Here is a 26,499-nt window from a genome sequence, read left to right as displayed (position 1 = left end):
CTTTAAAAATATATATACAGTTTGTAAGCAAAGCTCTGCTAAAAAGAGATGTGGTGTGGGGTTAGGGAACATGGGAAAGAGAAGATTGGGATTAATAATGAAAACGAAATTGTACCAAAGTTCTATGATGGGTTTTTTTTTTTTTTAAGATTTTTATTTATTTGTGAGAGAGAGAATGAGAGACAGAGAGCATGAGAGGGAGGAGGGTCAGAGGGAGAAGCAGACTCCCTGCCGAGCAGGGAGCCCGATGCGGGACTCGATCCCGGGACTCCAGGATCATGACCTGAGCCGAAGGCAGTCGCTCAACCAACTGAGCCACCCAGGCGCCCTATGATGGGTTTTTATTACTTTCCTCACTTCTCCTTGTATCAGATAATGGAGGGCCTGAAGAACTGTGAAAAACTTTAAAAACAACCCACTCCCTCCATAGAAAAGACCTTCTGGGTCACAAGCCAGTCCCTCTGTCACCCTTGAACTGTCAGCTTAGACATTTCCCTTTCCCAGAGGAATTCCGTGGCTTAGGAAGCTTCGGCTTATTACCCATGTCCAGAGCTTAGAAGCAGTGCTCTACCCTACAGAATCCTATAACCTGCTTTAGCTAAGTCCAGTTCCCTATTCCCCAGTCAAGTGGGCAGAAAGAGAGCCGGCCTCCCCATGCCTCTGAATTCCTCCAAATGCTTGAGAAATTCACCCGGTCGTTCTCTGTTTCTGAAACCGACATGGTTTAAAAGTCGCGGTTGGAAAGCTGCACCTATACAATGCCATCTTTTCCTGAAAGAGAAAGTCATTTCTCCGCCTATTTCAAGAGGGTCATTCCCGCCTATTTCAAGAGGGTCATTCCCGCCTATTTCAAGAGGGTAAGGAGCTTCTGCCTCATGGCATTCTCAGACGGGAGGTGAAAGCAAAGTAACAAGAACCCTGCTGGGGAACATATTTTAGCTAGAGGTAGAACGTCGACAGTACGAGTTGTGATATCAGCAAGAAGGTACCACACAGAGTGACAGTCATCCCAAAGAGTAAGCCTGCCACGCACCGTGAATCTGGAGCTGAACCCCTCCTACGTTCACCTGTCCCGGGCCTCCCTGCTTGAACCGTGCTGAGGCAGCTTGGGAGAGCCTTGCTAAATATTTTCTTGACCTGTCTCGTGAGGACGGGGAAAATGCTGAGAAAATGAAGCTGCAGAACCCACAAGGTGGCCGCACTATCCTTCAGGGTATGGAGGAGCCAGACCGTGACAACTGGGAGAGAGAGGGCTCCATGTACTGGAGTGACTGGGTGTTATCCTTGAAAAGCAGTGAGAATCAGTCACAATCTGAGCTGCCCAAACTGGCCCCTGACAAAAACAACCCCCGTTTGTGTGACTTCAAGGAGACTGAGGACACGGGGACAAGCAGGTGAAATCCATCAAAGAACTGGGTGAGCCCCGTAACTGTCGTGTGCATAATGGGAGCTCCCTGACTCGGGCGTGACAGGAGAGCTGTGGTAAGCACAGCCTAGGAGGCAGTGATGACGGACCTAAGCCGCAGGCTGGCTCCCCAGAGCAGCCTGAGTGACTCCCTTGGTCCCCAGAGCAGTGTATACATGTTGGGGTGACTTTTGCCTTTTCTATAAGTGGGACCAAAACATCCACTTGAATTCTTTCATTTGTATCATTCCTTCAAGTGAAGTAATTTGGTACCCACCCCCCGACAAGACAAAACAAAAAACAAAACGGTGAGTGCTACCTGCCATCAAAGAAGAAGAACTTGCCCCGTCCGTTCTTTTCTCCGTGAACAAAGTTCCCCTCAAATCTGTCCGTGGAGGAGTAAGTGACCGTGCAGAAGCCGTGTGGTAATCCATCATCATCCAGGTGCCCTGGAGAAAGGGAATCACAAGGCAAACCTTAACATCGTCAACACGTTCCCACTGACATGTCTGTGCTCAGATCCTGCCCGCAAGTTCCCTGAGCAGCCAAAGCCCCCCCCTCCGCCCCCTCTCGGGGGAGAGCGCCTGCCAAGCGTTCTGTGCCTGCATCAGCAGTATCAACTTGTCTGTTATGTACACTTTGTGAACGGACAGGGGCCACAGTAGAGGGACTTAAACACATTTCAGACGAGGGACCAAAAATGAGCTTGCATTTTACTGGGAACTACAAGTTATTACCAATAATAACATCTGCATGTTTCCATTTACCAAGTACTTCCCTACATGGCACTGCTCATATTTGGAATCAATGCCCCCAACTCTCTTGCTTAATTGAAATGTGATTGAGATAGCACCATTTTATAGTCTATTGTAAGGTACTTTGTCTTTGCAGTAAGTTATCTAGTTGTAGAACTCAGTATACAATATGATTTTATAAATCATTATATAGTATGATGTGGAGGACTGCTAGCCGGGTGACTTCTGAAAACCTTTGCTCTGTATGCTCACACAACAAGGGACACAGCCACGTCTCTGAAACTGCCCTAATATTTATACACCTCACACTGTACTCACACATGAACTCATAGTCCTTCTAAGCCTGAACTTAAGCTTAACCTTGAACTTACTGCTTTCCTTTACAATGTCTTTCAGCCTTGAATGTTTAGTAATAACCTTGTCATATACCCTCTACCACTACGTTCAGAGGGTTTGTGCTTTAATGCAGCTGCAAGTATCCACGTGGCCATTTCAACAGTGATTTTGAACATCAGCAGCTCTTATTAGACTGTGATCTTTAAACTGCTGGTTCTTCCTGGGTCACAGACCGGTATATTCCCATATTTATGTTTATAGTCAATATTTAGGTTTTTATTATTATCTACGTATTTCACAAAACCCAGAAGTCACCTCATTGGTATCTCCCCAATTATTCTGGTGAGCTAATTTTATGGAAGTGGGTGAAAATGAAGGCAGTAGTTAATCTCTTGGCTTTTTCCTGGGTTAACGACCTGGGTCATGGATGTAAAAGGTACGAAAGCATTAAACACGGTGTGCAATGCAGGAACATTAAACACTTAAATGAGGCTTCCAGATGGCTCACAGACATAAAAGAAAACACAAACCATATCACCACAATGAATGCTTTAGTCTCCTAAAACGGTTTCTTCTAACATGATTAAATAAAAAAAAATCCCTTAGAAGAGAGGTTAAGTGTTATTATGAAGAACAAAAAAGCTCTTTATTTGTGTTATTGATTACATAAACATAAAATAACAATGAACAAATACACTATTTTATTGCTACATCCGACTCTGTATAGAATGAATTACCTAGAATATTACAGTAAAACATGACTACTTAAATCACAATCAATATGGCTCCTTTCCTCTTAACACAAATTTTTTTCTACAAAGGACCAGGAAATTAATGGTTAGAAAGCAACTAGGCCATAATTGCTTTCTTCTAACTCAAAAACTAACTATTCATGGCATATTCAATGATACTTGAGTCATATGAAATCATTTGGACAATTATTTTCTAAGTAGGTACTGGTGACATTTCTCTCATTGAAATAAATGAAATATACCTTTTTTCTTTTCATAAAAAGACCCACCCCGTGTATAGCTAAAAGCTTGCTTTTATGAAATGTTGGGATTAACATTTCTATGAATTTAGCATTCTACTTAGAATTTAGGTGTAAATATCAGAATAATCATTTTAGCCTTATATTGAAGTGCTCACTAATTAGTTGAAAGTGTTTTCCCCACAGAAAACAGTTCACATATTTCAGACTTGAAAAAGTTCAAGTTTGATGAAATTTCTTATTGTACTTTTAGATCAAGAGAACTATTATGGTAAACATGAGCACTAAGGGAGAAAAAATCCAGTGTAGAAATTTCAATTCCACCGTCCCTCATTCACAGCAGTCCTGTCCTATTTCTGAATAAAACATTGCAGGTACATCCCCAGCAGCGGAAAATTAGAGAAAATTTAAAGTGTCATGTGGACACTTAGCATGGAACATGCTAAAAGCCCTTGAAGGACAGCACTGATCCCAACTGAGATGAAAGCAAAAACGTCAATCCCATTCCATGAAGGATGCTTGTGTCAATGGGTCTTTCAACAGGCCAGTGAAGAGTTGTCCCATCACCTACTTAGTCTCTAGTGAGAGAGGCACAGAGAATGCGAGCCATTTCTTGGGTGACACTGTGTTTGGAAAGATGCGGATGTGCATTGTTTCCCTCTCCCTCTATCAGTCCACAGCAGGCCCCCTCTTGTTGGCTTGTTTGTTTTGTTTTCCTCTCATCTTTCCAAAAGGAGGACGATGTTATCAATTAACAGGATCAATTAAAAAGAGCAAGAAATTAAGGGTTGTGATCATTCGAGAATTCTACCCTGAATATTTAATAGCCTGGAGTGGTTTTCCTAGCAGTAGAACCTTGTATCTACAACAACCAAAGCAATAACAACAACAAAGAGACTTTCCAAAGAAAGCAATGTAGGGAAGAGAAGAGATTCGGTTGTTATGCCCTCACACCTCCTTTCAACATTAGTGCTTCTATAGATGATCTTCTGGTATAGCTCTTGTTCAAACACCACGTGGATAACAGCACCATGGAGTAGTTGTCTGGTCAGTATTAGTCACTTAATACTGCTGCTATACAGAGAAGAAAAAAGTCTGCATACCTATTAGACATCTGGCAATGGGTAACATCCTTTCCTGTTCTCTCAAGTAAACCTCCCAACAAGCCCCCACATTCCAAGCTTATTTCCTCATCTGAGGAAGCCCACGCCTTGCACCCAAGAAACCCATTAGCCACTCCGAACGTGCTAATGAATACTGAAAGCCCCTTCCCCAATTCTTTCAATCTTTTTCCCTCCAGATAAGGGCAAACTAGCAGCATGCCCTTTCTTCCCTGCTGCTGATGGAAGAAGGTATCACTAAAGAGAGAGGTATCCTGGGGACCCAGGAAGAGAAGTGGAAGAAGCCTTTGGAGTTAAGGTAGTTCTCAAAAAACCACCAGGATCTCCAACAGCAAATTCCTATCCCTTCCAAGTGTTACCTAACTCCAAGAGAAACACTAGTCCTCCTTGCTTGGATTGAGGTCAATTTGTAAAATGCTCCAAGTCAGCCAACAGCCTTCTGGGCCAGTTCCCACTAAACAGAGGTTGAACACCACTCAGACAACAGGAAAATTCACTTGAATGACTGTTCGGTGTTGATAATGCTGCCCCAGCTCATGTGTTGTAGATCGGTCCCCAGCGTGATTTTAAATATTTACAGAGGTTAGAGAAGGAAAAAAATATAACAGTCTCATACCTTTACTTTTTCACTTTGTTCTAAAGATCATTATCTATTGAACAGATAGCAAGTTAAAATTTCCCCCTCAAGTTACCTCTGAGCTTTTTTTCTTAACCTGATGAGAGCCAGGCCTGTATTCTGCGCAGTGCTGGTCCATCTCTGCGAAGGAAATTCCCTCTGGGTCAGACACCCGGCTGCTGACTGCCTCAGGCTTACCCAGAGGAGATCTGAGAGTAGGGCCTCTGTGTGTGTGTGTGTGTGTGTGTGTGTGTGTGTGTGTAGTGTGTTTCCCTCAGAAAAGAGACCCACAGGAGATCTGAGAGTAGGGCCTCTGTGTGTGTGTGTGTGTTTGTGTGTGTAGTGTGTTTCCTTCAGAACAAGAGACCCTTACATGCATTGTTGGTTTTATGGAATAGAGCTGCTTAAAAAAGTAATATTAATAAAAGGCGAACTGATTCTGTCTAGTGCAAAAAACATGCCCTCACGATGATGCATTTACACTGGTTGTTAAAAACATACTTTCATTTTTGAGAGTAATTCTTTGTGAGAGCTCAATGATTAGTTGTGAGGGTCATAATTTTAGTGCGTGGCCCACAGGGACGGGGTGGTGCCCGTGTACCTAGCATGCATTTTTCCTAAGTACAGAGCATGAGCCAGCCTTGTTAGAGACAGGCAGGATAAGATATTTGGGGGACTTAAAAATATTTTTAATATTTTGAGGAGCTTGGGGTAGTGGAACACTGATTTGTTTGTTTTCATTCTGGCTCCTTATTTCCAGACATTCTGATACTTCCTTTTTTTTTTTTGAGTAGCTTTCCTCAGCGTCTCCTATATTTTTCCAAGCCTTTCCATTTTTTCTTGCCTGCTTAACCACATATCTGAATTATTTCAAAGAACCTTCTCGGTGATCCCTTATCCTGCTCACCATTGCTGGCTCATCTTCCCAGAACAGAGCTCTGATCCTGTCATTCCCAGCTCTAAAAAGCCCCCGTGGCCTCCCATCACTTTCAATACACAATCCACATTTTCAGCCTGTGACACGGCCTCTTCCCCTGTCTTACCCTCCACTTTTCTCCTAGGCCCCCTGTTCCGGCAGAGCCAAGTGATTAGTCTCTGAATGTGCCTCCCTAACGACAAGGTGCCAACCTCTGTATTCACTCACTGAGGCCCCATCTCAACTAGAATCAACTCCATACCACCTCTTCTGGGAAATCTTTCTCCATCTCCCTCCCCAAGCTGGAAGTAATTTTTACTTCCTCTCAACCACCATAATTCATCTGTTTGGATATGACAGACCTATTTAAAATTATAGTAGGGACCCCATTGTATTCATTTTTGTTATCTATGGGTAGACACAGCAATAAATCTAGTAATAAACACCACTTCCTCCTGAACCAATGAGCCTGGAAGAGTTTTTAAAAAGCCACAGCAGGATCTCAGGCGGCTTTCTCGGGCCCTCTGAGGCCCAGGGCTTGCTGCCTTCCCGAAGGAGCACAGTCAGCAGGAGGAAACAGTTACTCCCTCCACTGTCCACTTCCCCTCGGGATTCATCCACTCAGAGCCTAGAACTTCACCCAGGCTACGGTTCCACCCTGACAGAGAACCAACATTTCAACTCTAGTCCTGCAAAGACCAATTTCTTCCCCAGGGTAAATTGCTAAGGAGGAAGAAAAAGGAAAAAGGATGTCTGTTGGAGAGGCTGTAAGCTAAATTCTCTTTCCCCAAATACATTTTTCTGACAGTCACTGAACTGTCAGAATCAAACTCTAGAGCAATAAAGACTGATACTGACACAGTACTTAACTGTTGCTTCCAAACTCAATTACCAAGTATTTCATATATTTGACGGACTCACTAAAAATTAAAAAAAAAAATAGGAAAAATGTAGGGAGACAGTCTGGTATGGTGGAATGAGGTTCTGGAGGTCTAAGCCTGTCCCCTACCTCGCTGAGTGTCCCTGGATTCGTTCTTAACTCTTCCATGCCTCAGTTCCCTCCCCTGTAAAATCAGGATAATATTAGGGCCCACCTCATAAGACTGAGTGGATAATGTGTGTGTGGGACATTTAGCCCAGAGCCTGAACACAGTAAGAACTAAACAATTATAGCAGTGATCATAATAGTGAAGACAACTAAACTGCGGAGACCAGAGGCTCTGTTTATGGAGAGAGGTAGGTGATACTTCAACACCAAGATATTCAAACTAGCCTTTTACCAGTCTCCCAAGGACATGTTAGATGATAAGCAAAGACTGTTACAGACAGCACTAAAAAGGCCAACAATGGCTAGAGAAAAGCCCACTGGTACAGTTCACTTCGTGTACACACGCAAGCTCTAGACACTGGGAGTTCGAGCCTTAGATGCTTTTAAAGACTCTAAAAGAGTCTGTGCTACTCTTGTTTACTGTCAGGTGCAAGTGAGTGACCATGTGTCCTGGATTGCCCCCAGACACTGATGGCTTAAACTAGTTGTGCCAGCATGAGTATTAATAGTGACCCCTCTCACTCTCACGCATATTCTGATTTGGGACAATAATGTATATGGTTTGCCCTATATATCAGATTCTTCCTTGTTTGTATAAGGAACTATCCAGTGGACAACCTCAAAAACAACAGATATATTTCTAAAGCTGCTTGTTCACATTCTGCAAGGAACCCAGGGATCACGGACAACGGGGCCTTAGGTTTCTAAACAGCTTCAAAAAGGAATGTGGTTTTAACCTGAGGAGCACTGCCTGTGATCAAGGGTTTGCATTAAATTTTTACAAATAAATTTTTACAAATAAAAGTAAACTTTGAAGAATGAGAACAAGCCCTAACAATTTGAAAAGAGCACATTTTTCATTTATTTTTCATAACACGAAAGCACAAGTCAATAATTTAAATTAAACGAAGGCTTCCAATGGACCCTCTCAATCACTGTCTTTGGGGTCCCCAGAAGCCCCCAAATTTGCTTATTAGTTAAATAGTTCTGTGAATTCACAACACTGTGAAATTAAAACAACCACCACCACCGACACTCTTTGAAGCTGGATAGAGAAATAAGTTTTAACAGTTACATCAGGATGGGTATCTTCCAGAGAATTCAGAATTATTATTATACTTAATCTCACCGTAAGACCTCAAGATCACTAATTATGTTTTATAAAAATTGATTTCTTCTCTATATATCCTTATGCATTTGCTCAGTGTTGCTACTTTATTTTGCTTTACCTTTTATAACCGCTTCTTTATACAAATTAGATAGAAACCAGCTTCAACCAAAAGCTTAACATTATTTACTTGGACACTTGGTTTAAAATATTCTGGAATAATACCACACAACATTGCAAAACATCACGACGTACTGTCTGAGGTGGAATCAAATAAGTAAACACGCTAAAGAGTATTTTCCAGTATTCACTGTTACAAAATCATAACATCCCCTGATACAAACAACTAGATTGTATAACGTCCCCACCTCGCTTTTTAGAACTAGCAAAAAAAGAGGTGGAGAAACTCAGCAAAACAAAGTGGCGAGAAAAGTCGGGGGAGGGGCGCTAGAAGAGAAGGGGCGGAGAAACACGACACCGAGGCGGTGATATCACCCACAGCCAACGGCATGGAATTCAGAAAGTTAAGTGTCACCCAGCAATTTCGGTCAGGGCTTGCGGCGCGCCTGCACAGCGTGGCGGCGGCGGCACCCGAGCGCGGAAGCAGGAAGGGGGAGGGGCGGTTTGCCTGAGTTCGCTCGGGGGCAGCAGAGGGGAAGGCCACCGCCTCCGGGGCGGCGTGCGTTCAAGCCCCGGGTCGGGAGCGTGGTGCGCTGCCCTGCAATGATTTCATCTTTTCGGAAGAGCGGCCGCCCCGGCCGCGGCTGCCACGTGCCTGAGTCGGCCCCGTGCGCTGCGCCGGGGGACGGACCCGGACGCGGCCGCGGTCACCGCAGGTCGCTGCGGCGAGCGGAAGGAAAGGGCTGGCGGCCGGAGAGGGGCTCGGGTTGCCAAAACCGGGCGGGGGAGTCGCTCCGCCGAGACTGCCGGTCTCGGGGGGGCTGTCCTGCGCACCCCCACCTCCCATCCCCGAAAGCGGGGAGGCCAGAGTGCGGGGCAGGTTCGCAACTCCGAGGGCGGATGCAGGCTGTGGCCCGGCGGGCTGGAGCGGCCGGACCCTCCCGGGGGCCCCGGCCCGGCAGAACCCCGTTCCCGGCCTGCGCCCCGCCGCGCAGTGCGCGCTCCCGGCGGCGTGGCCGTGGCCGCCCGGCCCGTGCCCGAGCCGGGCAGCGGGCCACCCGCGTAGGGGACAGTGGCGGCCGCGGGGCCCGGCGCCGCGCGGGTCGCAGCCCGCCACTCCTTCCGCGTTCCAAGCCCTCGGCGCCTCCTCCCCCAGCCCCAGAGAAACGCTGTACCTTCCACCGCCTCCTCCACCATCTCGTCGTCGCTATCCATGGCGCCTGGGGACCGTGCCCAGCTCGGGGCCGCGCGGCTGCCTCCCGTCCGTCCGGGTGCTCCCGGTGGCTGAGCGAGCGCTGGGGCTGAACCCTGCGAGTTTGGAGGAGGAGGAGGAAGAGGAGGGGCAGTCGGGGCTGGTTCGCACTGCCTCCCCCTACAGCCCTTTCAATTCCTTGGTCTTAAGCTGCTGCGGCAGCAGCCGTCCCCCCGCTCCTCCCTTCGCCCGCTGGCCCCTCGTCTCCGATGCTCCGGGGTGCCGCCGTGGCCGCCGCCGCCGCTGCAACTTTCTCCTGTAATACCCTCTCTTTGTTATCGAGCAGATGATCCGCTGACATCACCCAGCGCCGGTGCGCTCCCTCCCTCGCTGATTGACAGTTCCCTGTCCCTTCCCAGAAGTAAGGCTCCTTAAAACGAAAGGCGCTCCCGGTCCGCGCTGACTCTGCGCCCCAGCCAGCCAGCCCCCGGGCCCATCAGGGTTTATCTTTTGCTTCTGCTCGGCTCGGTGCGCTCCGAGCGCGCCACGCCGTCCTGTGCACCCGGCTTCTCGTGGGGACTTGGGACCTCCGGGGTACCGCCCTCAGGGGGCTCAAAACTCCCGACCTCCTGCTGTGCCGGGGCAACTTGGAAGTCCGCCGTGCAGAGCCCTCCAGCCCCGCCTTGGGACAGCCTCCCAAGAGCAAGGGAAGCCAAGGCAGCGTTTCTGACGCTCCAGCACCTCAACTTCCTCTCGCCCTCGCCCCCACTTCACCCCGTTTGCCACCCGGAGCTGCACGAGTGCAGCACGCAGGGGAGCGCAGGTGTCCCTGCGTCGCCGCATCACATCCGCGAGCAGGTTTCCCGGACTCAAGGGGGTAACATCCAGCCCTGATTCCGCCGGACTGGGGCCCCCACCCCAGCGCGCCGAGTCCCCACCCTCCTCCGGACTGTCAGGCGGCTCGGGTGATTCAGAAATTCAGCAAATCCAAATGGCAGCGGGCTCGTTATCAGGCAGGAAACAAGCCGCACGGAAGGCCCGGCAGGTTCCTCCTCGTGGTTGCGGTAATGGAAAAGGAGCCACCGAGCGGAGCTAACGAGGAAGGAACCTCCGTCTGGCGCGCCTCCTTCTCGCGCCTTCCGCCCTGTACGTGTGATGCCCCAGTGCCTCCAAGTGCCAACCGCTCCATAGATTCGGGCTCTTCAAGTGGAGAAAATCACGGGGCACCCAGTTCCCGGCCCAGCCACTTAGAGTCATTATGGCATTGCCTCTTACAGGTGGCGGTAAAGGGCGGCTGTAAATAGCTGGTTAAATGGATGCAAATGTACACAATGTACCGTGGAATTACAGGGTGCTGCTCTGGGCATCTGCCAAGAACAGCTACTGCACGGGAGGAGGGGACAGGAGCGAGCGAAGAAAAGTTGTTCCATTTTGTTTTCTGAACAACGAGTGAGACTTAGGGGATTTCAGAGTACTTCCAGCACCCGGGCGACCACGCCTTGTTTTTGGCTTTGTGCTTAAGTGCAAAATATTTTTATCGAGTATTGTGAGTTTCTTCTTAAATTCAGTTTTCCCTTTGTGAAAAAAGAAGTGTTAGGGACACTCGTTCCATACATTACCAGGAATTTCAATTCCTTTTGACTGTTTTAGAAACAGAGGGAAGGGCCCTGGACCAGGAGTTAGGACACTAGGGTTCTGGTGCTGCTGACCTGCAGAGGGGCCCTGGGAGCCCCCCCTCCCCTTGCCAGCCTGAATTCCTCCTGCGGGAGATAAGAGACTTAGGCTAGACCACTCTGAGATCCCCAGCTTAGGCTAAAGCACTCAGAGGTCCCTTGGCTTAGGGTAGACCACTCAGAGATCTCCCGGCTTAGGCTAGACCACTTTGAGTTCCTCTTGCTGAGGCTATACTGACTGGTATAAGGTCCCTCCAGCTTAGTCTAGGCCACTCAGCGGTCTGCCATCCTAGGCTTGACCACTCTGAGGTCCCACCCCAGCTGAAGCTAGATTACTCTGAGGTCTCCTGGCTTAGACTACACCTCTCTGAAGTCTTCTGGCTTAAGTTTAACCTCCTGAAAGTCCTCCAGTGCAGATACCTGGGCTTTAAAGCTACACAGAGGTGTTGCTGCAGTGGAAGATGAAAGAGCCACTCCGGGTTACATCATTTTCAAACATGAACCGTAGTAAGAGGAGTTTATTTCTGATTTTTTTAAAAAGCTATCAGGTACTGAACTTGGTCACTCACTGGTTTTGAGTTATATGATATTTGTTCTTATTTCCCCCTTTGCAAAAAAACCATAACATTTCCTCCCTTATGTATTATATGGATGCACAAAAACACACCAGATACTCATCTTCTCCAGTTTCCAGTTTACCAGGGGGCAAAAAAAAGATGCTGAAAGCTATAGGAAGCAAAAATAATTTGTTCCTTTACTCAAAGGGAGCTAAAGCAGGGGACAGGTGGGTTGGAGGAAATCGCCTCTCACAACACACAGGTGGAACCACGGGTAATAAGTTTATGGTGAGCGAGTATGTGGGGGCGTGGGGAGGAATCATGTCCCAAGTGTCCTGCCCCTAACTTTAGGTTCAGAGGAGGATGTCCAACTCTCCCTTGGTGCTGTGAGGTCCCACCTCCCCCCGCCCCCCCCACTGTCAAGTGCTCACTTTCCACCTGCTACTTTGAAAGCACCTGGAACCCTGCCCATGGCCCCTGTCACTGAAGCAGGCCTTCTCTGGACTATAAGCGTGGGGGTGGGGAGCACCAGGGCCTCCCTGTCAGAACGGGCTGTAGGGAGTGAAAGTTCCCTGAGAACCTTCCTCAGATTTGCACACAAGGCAGGCAGCAGTGGTGGGGACACAGCCGCAGGCCCCCTCCCTCTACCATTCATCCTTGCTGGCTCTGGGCCCAAAGTTTAGGCAAAATTGTTTTTATGGTTCCCTTAAGATATATTTACATTTTTACAAATCATTCCGTGTACGTTTTCGATCGTCTTCTCTAGACTGATTCTTATTTGTAGCTCCAGAACCCAACACGGTGCCTGGTACAGAGTGAAGGTTAAGCCTTGTCCGTGCTGATTTTGCAGACAGGAATATTTTGTTTTATATAAACAGTGCTGAGTCTCCCAGACTGGATCCTCTTCCTGTGTTTTGGCAAAGTGCTTTGTTTTAGCTCAAGTCTGAAGAGCAATTTTGAGTTGTTCTACTTTCCCACATCTACTGGCCCCAAATCTGCATCCATTGCATTCTTTCCCACAGTTGCCTTCATTGAGAGCTCATGTCATAAACCCTCTTTGCACTTGGCTCCCCGCCATTCTCCTCTGTCGTACTCTGTCCCCACCAATGTGGTCACGGGCTAGAAAATCAATCAAGCTCTTAATCAGCATGTGCAGCGGTGGCAGCGCGGCCCGGCTCCTAACTCAGCAGATCCAAGAGCACAGTTGCAGCGAGCCCCACCAGGAGGAGGGGGCTGCACAGGACCTCGGACAGCCAGGGCGGGGGGGCGATGGCCTCCATGCTCACACCAAGACGTGACTTTTCTGAGCTGCTCGGTCTTGCTTCCTTGCATCCCAGGATATACGCTTCTCTTCACACTCAGCTTGGGAAACGTAAGTCCCTCTGCGCAGCACTGCAGTGAGCAGGAACAATACTGAGTTACCTTCTTCATTTTACTGCCCCTGTCTTTCCCCCAGAGAAGGATGATACTTACAGGACTCCTGGAACTCTTGCGATCAATATACTTTTAGAGGCATCTTGTATTTTATGCACCTTCCTACATTTAGGGGCGACAATTCTGTCAATTCATCTCTATGCACTAAATGAATTGTGAAAAACCTACTGGTTGGGGAGCTCATGCAGGATTCACTGGTGCTGGCTAGTGACCCCGAGCTAGGGACTCTGGGATGACTGATCCCTCATCCTGCCCTGCTGGTAGGTCTGGAGGGGCTCCTGGCGGTCTTCTGAGCCTCCATGATCCTGGAAGGCAGGAACGCCTCAGGTGTCCTGGAGGAACTGTGGCTGATATCCTGGCTCTGCTTTATTTGCTTATACGGCCAACAGGGAGACAAGAGCAGAATGGGTGAAGGAACTCTTAAATAACCATCAAGTCTTAATTTGGCGCTGCTCACCCCTTAACAAGATTTTTTCCCACCAAGTTCGCCAATTTGATTGAATTTTCACCCCATTTGTTTTATATCCTTCAAGAACTAGCCATGCAACTGGGCAATTACGCTCTCTGGACCTTAGTTTTTCCATCTGTAAGTGGGCTCTAAAAATTCTTTTCCTGGGAAAAGTTAAATAGAGCATGAAGAGCCCCAGGGACATGCATAGAAAAGGGAGAGGGGAAGCAGCCAGGGCACCTCTCACAGACTGAATATTCAAGACCCAAGTCATCTCAACTTAACAGCACCGAGATCTGGGGGTGAGAGAGAGACCTTTATCTTAGTCTAGGAAAAGAGACCTGGGCCTTTCAGGAGAATCAAGGTGCTTGGATCCTGAATTACTGAGTCACTAATCAAGTGGCTGTGTTAGTGACAACTGCAGAAGCTCTGGAGGGAGGGGCAGGGAGAGGAGCAGCAAGGAGAAGGGTGTGGGGGAGGAGATGTGCATGAAAGGGAAACATTTACAGCATGTGGTGCACAGCAAAGAGCAACCAGGAGCATCAAGGGCACCAAATAAAGGTCCGGGGAGCAAAGGAAGAGATGGCGAAAAATTCATCCTGCTGGAAATAGACATGACTGCAGTCATGAAGAGGACTCCCGAATTCCGGGTGACCTGATTTGATTACGGCAACAGGAAGTGCAGGAGAGGGCAGAATAACCTGACCTGAGGAAGTGAATTGAATAATAGAGAAGACATCATAGTTGCTATGGTATTAAAATACCTCGCATCACATTAAGCTTCTTTTTTTTCTCTTTTGCTTGATTCTTGTTCTTGCAACATGTTAATGTCATTGCAGTATATCCAGTAAACTAAATTTAGATCTTTTGAGACATGGGGGAAGGGAAGAGGCAGCCCAGATCTCCCTATTTGGGTGCACTCTGGGCAAATATTCTTCCTCCCCAGTGTGCCTGGTTCTTTTGGTCCTTCCGTGGTGGGATATGAAAATCCTTGTCGGGCTTGGGTCTAGTGAAGCTGCCGAGTGACGTAATTTGAAAAAAAAAAAGAAAGAAAGAAAAGTGGGAAACAATTTTCAAAGAGGCACCTGCTTTAGAAATTACTTCAGAAAAATCAGTAGGATGCCGAAATTTGAAAAACACAACTACCATCAAAACCAAATGTATTTTCCTAGGTATTATTTGATTTTATTGCTTTAAAAATTATTTTACTTGGCTATAATTAAGACTTTTAGGTCCTGCCATCATTCATATGCAAATGCTACCATGGCCAGGGGTGGGTATGTTGTGTACTCTATTGACAGTACCGTATACTGAGTGAATAAAAGGGTATTTCCAGCTGACTTATTTACCACAAATGACACCACATTCATCGAGGCCCTGATCTTGTCCTTCCTTAAGTGGATTCACATTAATCAGACCTCAGAGACTGATGTATATACCCAAATGATGACCAACAGACCAGAAAATTCACGTTGTCATGGCAAGCACAGTATTCCTTTGTAGATAAATATACTTGAGAAGACAAATTTCATCCAAATGTTTGCTTAGTTAGCCTAAAGTTAGAATAAATGAGATTAGTTGTGTGGTCCCCAAGAGAAATACTCCTGAAATTATGAGGCTGCCCACCCGCCCCACTCATCCCTGCTTAGATGGCCCTGCCAGCCTCTGAGACTTTGGGCTTCTTTTCTGCATGCTTTAGCCTCTTCAAACCGGTTTCTGCACACAGCATCCTATACAGCCAACTAGGCAGATTTACACTTTTAAAGTCATAATCACATTCTATTTCTACCTTCCCGATATCACAGTCAAGTCACTTTGATGGGGATTTGGGGTATCGCCAAATTCCTCAGTCACAAATTTAGTCACTGTCTTGGTTTACTCCCTCTGAATTCTAGTCAAATCTCTCGTGTATGCCGATTTTGCCCATCTAAACTTTCTGAGGTCTTAGAGAAGGAGCATATTTTTGCTACATAGGCCACCAACAGCAGCCTAACCTTCCTTAGGTTACCGTGCACTTTGGATAAAGAGATCAGGCTTATTAAGATCATATATTCTGGGCTGTGATAGAGTCATCCATGTTTTCTTGGGTATCCAGCCAAAGGATAGTTCCTCTCCTCTGTCGGGGCGGTTGAGAGGTTTGGCCTTTTGCTATGATGACTTAGACTGTGAAATTTCACCTTGAGGGTGCAGCTGTCATCCACTAGAACGTAGATGGAGAGCAAAGTGGGCTCCTCATTGTCCAAACAGGACGCCGGCTTTGAACTCATTATCTAGAAATGAAAATATTCACATGGCCCTGTTAACTCAAGTCATAAACCAGGACAAGTTGATGACATCTTTGGGATCCCTGGCCTTGAAAAGACACTTTTGACCCATAAACAGCCCATACCCAGAGGAGATTCATGCTAAACCATCCCTTTTCCGAATGTACTTTGCTGGGCACCAGTCTTTTTTAATGTAGAGTGGCCTTTCAGGTCATTTAAGGTCCTATTGCTCCTCCTTGCTGAGTCCATAGCTCAATTCCTATGAAAAGAGGCTGTGGCCAACATTTTGGAATGTCTTTCAGCCAAATTTAAAGAGCTCAGCTCCAAAGTCCCCATGCTCAAGATAGAGGAAGATGGAGAAGGGCCCTGTGGCAGGCCTTGCTCTGTCTCCACAGAGAACAATCCTAGCTGAGCGGCCTGGGTGTGGGGGCGCATCTTGTGTAAGCACTGAGCATCTCTTCCCAACCTGGCATCTGGTCAGTGCCTTAAGCCTGGGGTGAGCAAGTGCTCTCCATCAGAACAGGCAGCCTCGTTATTGTTCAGCTGGGAAGGTGGGGCACCTCCTCCACATAGCTTGGGCTCTCCCTCTCTGGACTGGCTTCCCCCTGTGATTCTCTACCCATTCCACGTGGCCAAAGGTGGTGAATTGAAGCAGCCTAGGTTCATTCTCAGTTGTATATAAGGTAAGAGAGAGGGGCAAGTCAATTTTTTCTTTTCCCTTCCGCCAATCCTGTATAAGATTTGGGTATTTTGCAATTAACTTCCCTATTTCAAAATGGTCTGAAAATGCTTATTGCAAGTTTTTGGATTACACAGTGGATTTATCTTATTTATAGGTTCATTTTCATCCAAGGGCCATTTCTCTTATTACCATTCTCTCCTAATTTTTGGAGAGCTTTATCTTGAATAAAAAGTAATTCGGTTTCTATGACCTCATTTGTATCTAAGAGTAATCTCCAAGACCATGATGGTTCAAAGACTTGCCCAGGATCCCACAACAAAAATGTGTCCAGTTGGGGCTGAAATCAAGGCCCATGGGTCCTTCAACCATGCCACACATCTCAGTGCAGAGTATGAGATCCTTTGAAGGGTGGGTGAGAGGGCAGGTGAGAATTGAGAAGGGAACAGCATGTAGAGACAGTCTCCTGTGTCCCAGGAGCTTGATCCTGATGATTTCATTTTATCCTGAAAATGATCTTGCCAAGGATTATCTCCGAATAAAGATTAGGAAACCTGAGGGTCAGAGTCTAAATAACGTGTCTGAGGTCACATAACTAGTGATAGCGGGATTGGAACCATGACTGTCCACACCATGAAAATGCACAGAAGGGAAAGGAAAATAACTGGACAGTGGGGGAGAAACAATTCTAGAGGAAGGCGGAGTAGAGGAAAAGTTCAGGGAGAGGCTTCACATCAGATTGCACCGTGTCAGCAAGCTGAATGTATGGTGGGCATATACATGCCTAACCTCGGACAGCAGAGGAATTTATCTCTGGAAGTACGCTCTTACGGAGCAGTCTCAAGTGACCCTCTCTTATTTGAGAGGACTCTCACTATTTTTTTGAAGATTTTATTTATTTATTTGAGAGAGAGAGAGAGAGTGCATGAGTGGGGGAAGGGGCATAAGGAGAGGGGAAAGCAGACTCCCCGGTGAGCAGGGAGCCCAATGCGGGGCTTGGTCTCAGGACCCTGAGATCATGACCTGATCCGAAGGCAGCCGCTTAACCGACTGAGCTACCCAGGCACCCCGACTCTCATTTTTTTAAGATGACATACTACTCGGGCCCAATTAGTTCAGTTTTTCTGGCTATAGAGGCTGAAGGGGAGGGCAGAAACTGGGTCTGCTGCTGCTGCGTCAGGCCTCAAGTGCCAGGCCCGGTGCTGGATGTGTGGCCGTGAGGGAGATGAGCGCAAGCCTATTGCGGGAGGCGTCCTCTGCCATTGACCGACCCAAACAAGCCCACCAGGGCAGGTGGCTGGGTATGGCCATCTTGGGAGCAATTTGTGGCTGACAGATGATTTTTGAACTCTCGGCACAGAAAAGGACAGAAATAGGCTTTTCGGAGAACTTCATCATATTAAAAAAATCCAATCTTACTCTATAATTTTAAACCATCATTTACTATGTATTACGATTCGACATTTTTTTCATACTTTCATTCAAGATGGATTTGTAGACAGTATTTCTAAAATTAATAATAAAAATGTAAAAGCCCTGTAATCTAAGAATTATGTCACATACAAGTATGCAGTCATATGCTTTTGAAAATAGTAGATAATGTATTTCACAGCACAGCATCTCTAAATACATGAACTAAAATGTTAACAGTGGTTAAGTCAGAGTGATGTGATCTCAAGTGATTTAATTTTTTCTTTTTGTCATTTAAGGAAGTTTTTTTATAATAACTATTATTAACCTATATAATTAGAAAAGGAGGTTTTTTTTTTAAAATCCTACTAACCAGAGGCAAGTTTCTTTACTTTTCTAGGTTTTATTTTTCCTGTGTATAATATGGAAATTCTAATAATTTCCATTGGCGAGAGCAGTTGTGAGGATTACTCAATGTATTGCAGGTAAAAGCACTTTAAAGAGTTCCAGGCACAGGGTAAGTGCCCAGTAGCTGATGGCCACCACCATCCCAACTGTCTTCGTCTTAGTGAAAGCTTCTGGTTCTACTCTTACTTTCTCATGGAGGAGGAGCGTGGCCTTTCAAGTCAGATCACATAAGCTGTTGCCCTGCTTAAATCCTTCTGGTGCTGCCCTTGTACTCAGGACCTGATCTAACCAGCTCAGCCTGGCTGCAAGGCCCTACAGGATTTGATTTCTCACCACCTCTGCACCAATTCTCACATTACCCTCCCTCCTTCTCAGTTTCTACACTCCAGCCACACTGACCCTTTCGTTCATGGAATAAAATCAAGTTCTGGCCAACCTCAGGGCCTTTGCACTCCCTGTTCCTTTTGCCTGGAATTCTCTTCCCTGTATCTGTTCATAGCTGGGTTTTGGTCTCAGTGTAAAAGTCCCTTCCCAGGGAGGCCTTCCCTGACCATCCAACCAAAAGTAGCTCCCCAAGCACACTTCTCCTGTTCAATACTTCCCCCCGCCCCGCTTAAATTTCATCAAAGCATGTGTCACTACTTTACATGTTTTTGTTTAACTTTACATGTTTTTGTTTATTTGTTTTAGTCTGTTACCTGGTGTCAGTGTCCCCGTGACCCTTGCTCGTTTTGTCAGAGGTTTCACTGGAACAGCTGCAGCAATGTCTGACATATCATAGGTGCTCCGTAGATGCTTGTTGGATGCTTTCATTAATTAAGTAGATGATCGTTGTCAACTGAATGAACAATTTAACCACCACCTCCCACCACTTTCCCCTTAAAAAAGGCTGACATTTTCCTAAAGAAGAAGAAGGCAATCAAATCACTTCGTTTCCACACCTCTCTCCCAGTTAGAAAAAAGAATGATAGAATCAAAACGGTCTGTTTCTCAGGGTCCCCCACATGGGGCCAGATTCATAGCTTTCTATCCCAGATAGAGACTTAAAAAAAAAAAAAAAAGGCTGCCCAGATTTGAAAAAAGAATGCTTGTATGCTTTAACTCTGATACATAAGGCTGGACAGGCAGTCCCCACTCTACAAAGAGGTCGTGTTCCCAACATTTCTCTCTGTATGTTGTTTGTTTCCAACACAGAATGCATTTTTCACTGGAAACAATGTTCCCAGACTAGCCCACAAAAGCCTATTTAACCCACAATGCTCAGTAGAAAAAAACATGTTGAAATTCTAGGACACAAAATGAGGAAAATGAATGCGAAGTACAATTTAAATGTTTATCTTGAATAGGAGTGCTTGAGGAAAAGCAGCTTCCCACAAAGGAGGATGAGGCGAGGGCCAGGGGTGTGGAAGTTTCGGAGAGCAGAGCACACGCCCGGCTGCCCCGGCCCCACACGGCTGAGGGGCCGAGGCTGTGCACTGAGCAAGAGCTGCGCCGTCTGTCAGGACGGCTCGGGCATAGGCAGGTCTGAGCCTGTCCGAAGGAACATTCCTGCAGGTCCGCATGCAACAGAGGGCACGAGCGGGCCGACGCCAACGCTTCCACCCATGGAATTTGAGTGGCTAGACTCAACATGTGAGAATTCTTCCATAAAACCGAGATCTGAGTATGTAATGATCAGTGACTCAGGAGCTTTCTCTGGGAATTTTGGCTTGAGTTATCTAAGTATAAACATGATAATACAACTTAAAAAATCATTGGTTCAGTTTTGGTTTCATCTTCGAAAATCATTGAAATTCCCACTAGGTAACTTCAGGAACTTCAGGCATTTTCCCCCTTGTAGCTGATCTTTCCACCACTACCTTGAGGCCAAAGCTTTTAACACCTAAAATTTAGGCCTTCCAAAGAGGGGGCGGCGGGGGGCGGGGAGGGGGAGATTCTCCTTATAAGGGTGTTCTAAAATTTCTCATGTTATTTTGAATAAGAAAGTATGCTGGTTGGGAAAGACCCATTAACCTGAAACAACTCCAATCAACCCTCATTTTGGAGGCTTGTAGAGAGGATCTCCTGGTAGAATTGAGAAAGAAGGAGGCAAAGAAATTTAACACATGGTTGGTCAGTTATTATTCCTTGAAAGAGGACCTCACGATTGCCGTGCTATGTATCATTGTAAATGAATTCTTAAAGGTCATTTAAAAAGCAATAGTGGTAAATAGTTAAACTTGTAGCGCTGATGAATCTAAATACAGAGGGTGAATACAAAAGAAGGTAACATTTCCAACTACATGTCCTACATGGAATTTTAAGTGCTTAGGCAGAAGAATGTGCTCTGGAAAACTGTGTTAGGTGATTCCAAAAAGGGCTCTCGTGATGATGAAGCCACTGATGTTGAAGATGTTTGTGAAGGAATCGAATAAAATTGTCTCATGAAATATGAGATTGAAAATAGTAATATTTCTTATGTAATGTGTAATTTAAATATATGGGCAACCAAATTAATATCTTTTTTTAAAAAAGATTTTATTTATTCATTTGAGAGAGAGAGAGAGCATGAGCAGGGGAGAGGGGCAGAGGGGGAGGGAGAAGCAGGCTCCCCACCCCACATGGGGCTCCATCCCAGGACCCCAAGATCATGAGCTGAACCAAAAGCACAGATGCTTAACTGACTGAGCCACTCTGGTGCCCCCCAAATTAATTTCTTAAATATTAGAGGCATTTGACTCTTTCATCTATAGCCCTAATAGTTTATATACCCAACTGGGCAAATTCAAGGGGAAAAAAAAATCTCATTGGAAAAAAAAAAGATCACATTATATATGTGGAACACATCACACACATGTTTGCTTCTGACAGAGGCAGACCATTCTGGACTAAGAGTGAGGAGGTTCCACTGGCCAGGCTCTGGTTCTGGATGTGGTGCAGCCGTGTCCTCCGGGCAAGTCCCTTCTTGCTCTGAAGGGCTCAGTTTCATTGGCTGTAAAATGGAAACAGTTGTACTTCTTACATGACTGTTTTTAATCATATTTATAAAATATGCAGACTCAATCATTGATTAATTTATACTAAGAGCTAGAAGCAGGGTCTGGACAATCTCAGATGACTTAATTTAAAACCATTTTACATTTCACTTAGTATTGTGTTTTGGTATTTACCTTTTCTATCCGATCTGCATTTTTACTTTAAGCAAAATAATGAGACGAGGCCATAAATGCTGGCCTCAGCGGTTTTCTAGGGATCGCTTAGTTCTCTCTTCTAGATGTGGTTCTTCCGGTGGAGCCTCCTCTGTAGTGTCAACAGCAACATAACATGGAGGGCTTTGGGGTCGGATAGCCCTAGACCAAATCCAAGTCCCAGCCCTTTTGAGCTGTCTGATCTTTAGGAAATTTCTTAATTTGACTTAGCCAGGTCTGCCTCTTTTCTAAAATGGGGATGACGGTAAAATGAAAGCGAGGATGATAAACCCAGTTCATTGGGTTATGGATAGGATTAGATGAGATCACGCATGTAAAACCTGGGACCAATGGTGGCCATTGTTTTTGTTATTTTAAATTCCAGGCTGGTAACTGTATCTGTGTCCTAGCGTTGCCCCAGAGCACCACAAACTCAGTAGCATAAAAAAACAGAAATGTATTGTCTCACAATCCTAGAAGCTGGAAGTCCAAAACCAATGTGTGAGCAGGGCCTGTAGTCCCTCTGCAGCATGCAAGGGAGTCCTTCCTCACCTCATCCGGGTGTCTGGTGTTTGTCCGCCATCTTTGGTGTTCCTTGGCTGGTAGATGCATCACTCCCCTCACGTGGCATCTTCAAGTGTGTCTGTCTCTGTGTCTGCATTTCCCCTTTTTAATAAAACCCAGGCATACTGGATTAGGCCCCACACTAGTGACCTCATTTTAACTTGATTACCTCTGCACAGATCCTATTTCCAAATGAGGACATGTTCTGAGGTACTGAAATTCGGACTTCAACATATCCTCTTTATTTTTTCTGTGGGGGACACAATGCAACTCCGAAGAGCGATAGTTGTCTCTCAAACATTCTCCAAAATAACTGGTGTCTTACATTTTGCTCTCTAAAATCTCTTCCCTGCAAGATGTTATCGTCACAGAGACTTTGCTCAGCAAGAATGTTTTCTTCTTTTTTAAAGATTTATTTTTTTATTTTGACAGACGGAGAGAGGGAACACAAGCAGGGGGAGTGGGAGAGGGAGAAGCAGGCTTCCTGCCGAGCAGGGAGCCCGATGTGGGACTCGATCCCAGGACCCTGGGACCATGACCTGAGCCGAAGGCAGACGCTTAACGACTGAGCCACTCAGGCACTCCCAAGAATGTTGAGGTATAAAAACAGAAACTCTTAAGTTGGTTCTGTTTGTCAATACACTTGAAAGCAAGGCATCTGCTGTTTAAAGAGGGAGGCATTCTTTCCAGCACGACTCTGTCCAGAGCATGTTGCAAATTGTCACTACCAGGCTGCCCCCAGAGTTAGCTGGAAGCTATTTTAGATATCACCTAGTTCAATGGTTTCCCAAACTGGCTGCAGGTAAGGATTACCCAGGGAACTTTTAAAACATATTGATTCTTAGCCTTCAGCTGCGGGATCTTCAATCAGAGTTGCAGGGTGGAGTTGAACTTTTGAAAGGCTCTCTAGGTGATTTGGTCCCAGTCAAGCTGGAACCCACATCTGGAAGTCCCTGGCAGATGGGGAGCTGAGGCCCAGAGAGGCTGACTGAGTACCAGGGTTGGTCAGGTGTCAAGTAGTTGACTGATGCCCCCGTTAAGGGCTGCTTCCGCCCTTCCAACTTTTTTCCCCGGATGGCGCTAGGGCTTTAATACTGGTGGTGTTTGCAAGGAGAGCACAAAGATGCTCTCACCGCCTGCAGTGGTTCCGGAGAGGCTTTCAACTGTAAAATAGCTTTGCCATGGGCTGTCCAGGTTTGGTATGTCTCCCTCTAAGCGTTCTGGCTTTTTTGTTCTTTGTTCTGACATAATTTTCCACTTCACTGAATCATGCTTCCACATTTTAAAGTATAAACTTGGTTTTTTTCCCCGAAGAACCGAAAGGTTAGTTATAAAGAGCCATCAACACCCTTCCATCAGAAGCCACCCATGAAAGGTAGAGAGATTAAAGGAAGGAGGCGCAGTCCAGAGAGAAAAGTGGCAGGAAATCATCTTCCCGCAGAGGCGAGAGTTTGGGACGAGGAAGAGGAGGGAGAGGCTACCGTACCGTGGGGCATTATCAGCTCCCTACAGTAAGATACTGTCTGGTACCAGTGCAGCTTGGGACAAGTCAGCCTTCTCAGAGATAGGGTGACTGTGCAAGAATGGGCGAGTTAAGAACGTGGGCGTTGAAGTCAAGCAGAGCTGGCTTCAGATTCAAGCTCTATCACCAGCGGGCCAGTTGCTAATGTCTCCAAGCCCTGGCTTTCTCATCTGTCACATGGGGGTACTAACATCTCATAGCTTGTGGTGAGATGTGGAATTCCTGATCTCTGGCAGACCGTGTACAAACGGTCAGGCTATTATCATGCAAGAATTATGTTTTGAGGACTTGTGGGGGACCTTTTTCTATCACTTGCTTGAGGCCTTCTGCACATTATCTTTCCACGGGAGAACAGTGGATCTGCATCCCACTTTAGCAGAGTAAGTGGTATGAGTTGAATATGGCCTCACTTTGCTAGCAGAGAAGGAGGCGCTCCTTCTGGCCATCCGTCCCCCTTTCTGGTCTGCCATTTGTGGGTCTGGAATAGGAACCCTTTTCTTTGCTCAAATGAGATCAATGCAGGTAAAGCAAATTGTGTTTGGGAGGGGAGGTCAAGTGGGAGGCCTAGGACAGAAAAAGGTAGCTGGTTGTGAAGAGGCCTTGGTGCCAGGCCAGAGAGGGTAACCCCAGACCCAGGTTTTAGGGCAGGCATGAGGCTCAGGAGATCTCTGCAAGCAAGCTGGGCGAGTAGGAGCAGAGGAAGGGGATTAGAATTAGAGTTCTGTCCAGGCCCACCCTGCTGGGGGGGACTCAGTCGTAAACTTTGAATTCCTCCCGATTGTGACTCCTCGCCAAGCCCCAGCTTTTTCACCTCTAAGATGGACAAAACCCAAGGCCTCCTTCATAAATTGATGAGAAAAAGTAAGCAGTAGATCAAGAATGGCTATAAAAGTTTTGACTGTATTTGGTATACATTAAGAGACATTGAGGGCACATTCCCTCTCTTCTGGAGCTTTGAGAGGGGCAGTCTGTAACCCTGGAAAGGACTCAGGCAGGCCTGTGGCAGCCAAACTACATCATCCCTATTTTCAAAAGCTTTATCTTTTGCTCGCTCTGATTGTGGCTGAATTAGTTGGGGTTGTATCAACATGGGGGTGAGTGCTGCATTGTGTGAGTGTGCCTTCATTGCTTAAAGACGATGTCCAGGTGTTATTTATATCCCAAATCCATTCTTCCCTTCTGAAGTTTGCTAGGTCTTTTGACACACTGATTAGCATCCAATCGCTTGACATATTGACAATGATGTTTCTAGACAGAGCATAGATCCAGATCATTTCTTCTCTCTGAGCTTCCCTCGCCTGTGTAAAAGAAGGTTGCCTGAGCCACAACTAGGGCCCCCCATCATGATAAAATCCTACATCTCAAGAAGCACTGGCCCAGGGCAGTCCACAGTGGGGATAATGCAGGCAACCCATTGTTAGCTGCAAGAAGTAGGTAAAAGTAGGGTAAAATGTGTGTCAGGTGCTCTCGCAAAGGGGAAGAACGAATCCATTCACTCTTCTTTTATCTTTCCTTCAACAAACATGTATCAAATACCTAGAATGTGCAAAGGAATAACAAAGCTAGGACACAGTTCTTAAGGAGCTCCCAATGGAAGGAAATGTGGGCAGACTACAGACCTCTTGGAAGGGCTTATGAAGGAAGGGGGGGTGAAAGAGATTATCCAGGAGGGGACAGGGAATGCGACCTATGCCCTTTGATTTTAAACATCCTGCCTCCTTTCTCCATAGGCACCTTTTATTTGTTGGGCATGCGCCACTCTATTGGGCTTGAAACATTTGATCACGGTGGCCATGGGATAAGAAAGAATCATGAAAAAGCACTGCCCGCTTCTCCCCATTATGCTCAAAGTCAGAGAGACAAGCCAAGGCCTGAAGTGGCCCAATAGGCTTTGACCGTGGGGTGGGTTCTGGATTGGCAGCTCAGGTTATGCATGTGGCTGAGCCGGAGGGGCCTTTAGGATACTAGCCCTTCCCCAGTATCTCCCTGAGTTTGAGAGAGTAGGGAAGAGACAGGGCTGCGGTACCTTAGGGCCAGCTCTGCCCGTGGCTCTCTTAAAACTTCCTTTCTGGATCATATAATGAATCCACTCACCATTTTGTGATGAAGGAAGGAGGGGTTATCATCTCTCCTACTTCACGCATGGGAATATTAAACAATTAAAAGCTTAAGTAATGTTCCCAAGGTCAGATGGCGAAGTAGGAACAGGGCTAGGGAAAGGATTCCAGTTTCTGGTCCTCCCAGTTTCGTTGACTCAGGCTTAGATCTCGCTGTTGCTTTAAATCCCACATTTAGTTAGGATTCGGGGCTGTAGCTGTGAATTATTTCCACCTTAACCTTCCTCATTAAAAAAAAAAAAAAGAAAAAGCAAGGCGGCTCTTGCTTTCCTCTTCTTCTACTGCAAAACCGCTTTATGACTTTATGGTCGCATTTCGTCCTCAGCACGTATGCGTACCCTTGTTCTTTCAGCTATTGGTATTCTGCAGCAGCTGTGTCTTAAGGAGCCTGGAGAGCTCCAACAAGGATGGGCCGGAACTCCAGCTGCTGGTGAGCAAGTGTTCACTATTTATAGCGAGAGGGGGGCTGCAAAGCAATGGAATTTTTTCCTTCTGAGTCGTTTTGATGCAACCGACAGGAAGTGGGCTGTGATAGATGCTAAATTCTATGACATGAATGAAGTTAGTTGCAATACTTTTCAAACTCGGTTGTGCATCAGGAACCGCTGGAGGGGCTTGTTAGAACGTGGATAGCTGGGCCCGGCCCCC

General features: G+C 46.4%; 1 protein-coding gene across 3 annotated transcripts in view; it reads right to left on the bottom strand.

Annotated features, from left to right (window-relative positions):
- The window catches only part of SETD7 (SET domain containing 7, histone lysine methyltransferase), a 270,085-nt gene extending 259,695 nt beyond the window's left edge, over window positions 1–10,390 (bottom strand). Inside the window, exons 1-2 of one of the 3 annotated variants that reach the window (XM_081811864.1) lie at window positions 9,592–10,390; window positions 1,725–1,854 (exon numbers count right to left, since the gene is read on the bottom strand). In XM_081811864.1, the coding sequence (XP_081667990.1) occupies window positions 1,725–1,854; window positions 9,592–9,631 (170 nt within the window). In that variant the 5' untranslated portion in view covers window positions 9,632–10,390. The remainder of the gene's footprint in view (window positions 1–1,724; window positions 1,855–9,591) is intronic. The other 2 variants (XM_081811863.1, XM_081811862.1) reach the window with 2 other exon arrangements.
- Window positions 10,391–26,499: the final 16,109 nt, after the last annotated feature.

This window comes from Leptonychotes weddellii, chromosome 2 (assembly GCF_054177405.1).
Source record: "Leptonychotes weddellii isolate Sample4059 chromosome 2, ASM5417740v2, whole genome shotgun sequence".
Taxonomy (NCBI): Eukaryota; Metazoa; Chordata; class Mammalia; order Carnivora; family Phocidae; genus Leptonychotes; species Leptonychotes weddellii.
This window is presented reverse-complemented; position numbering and strand designations above follow the sequence as displayed.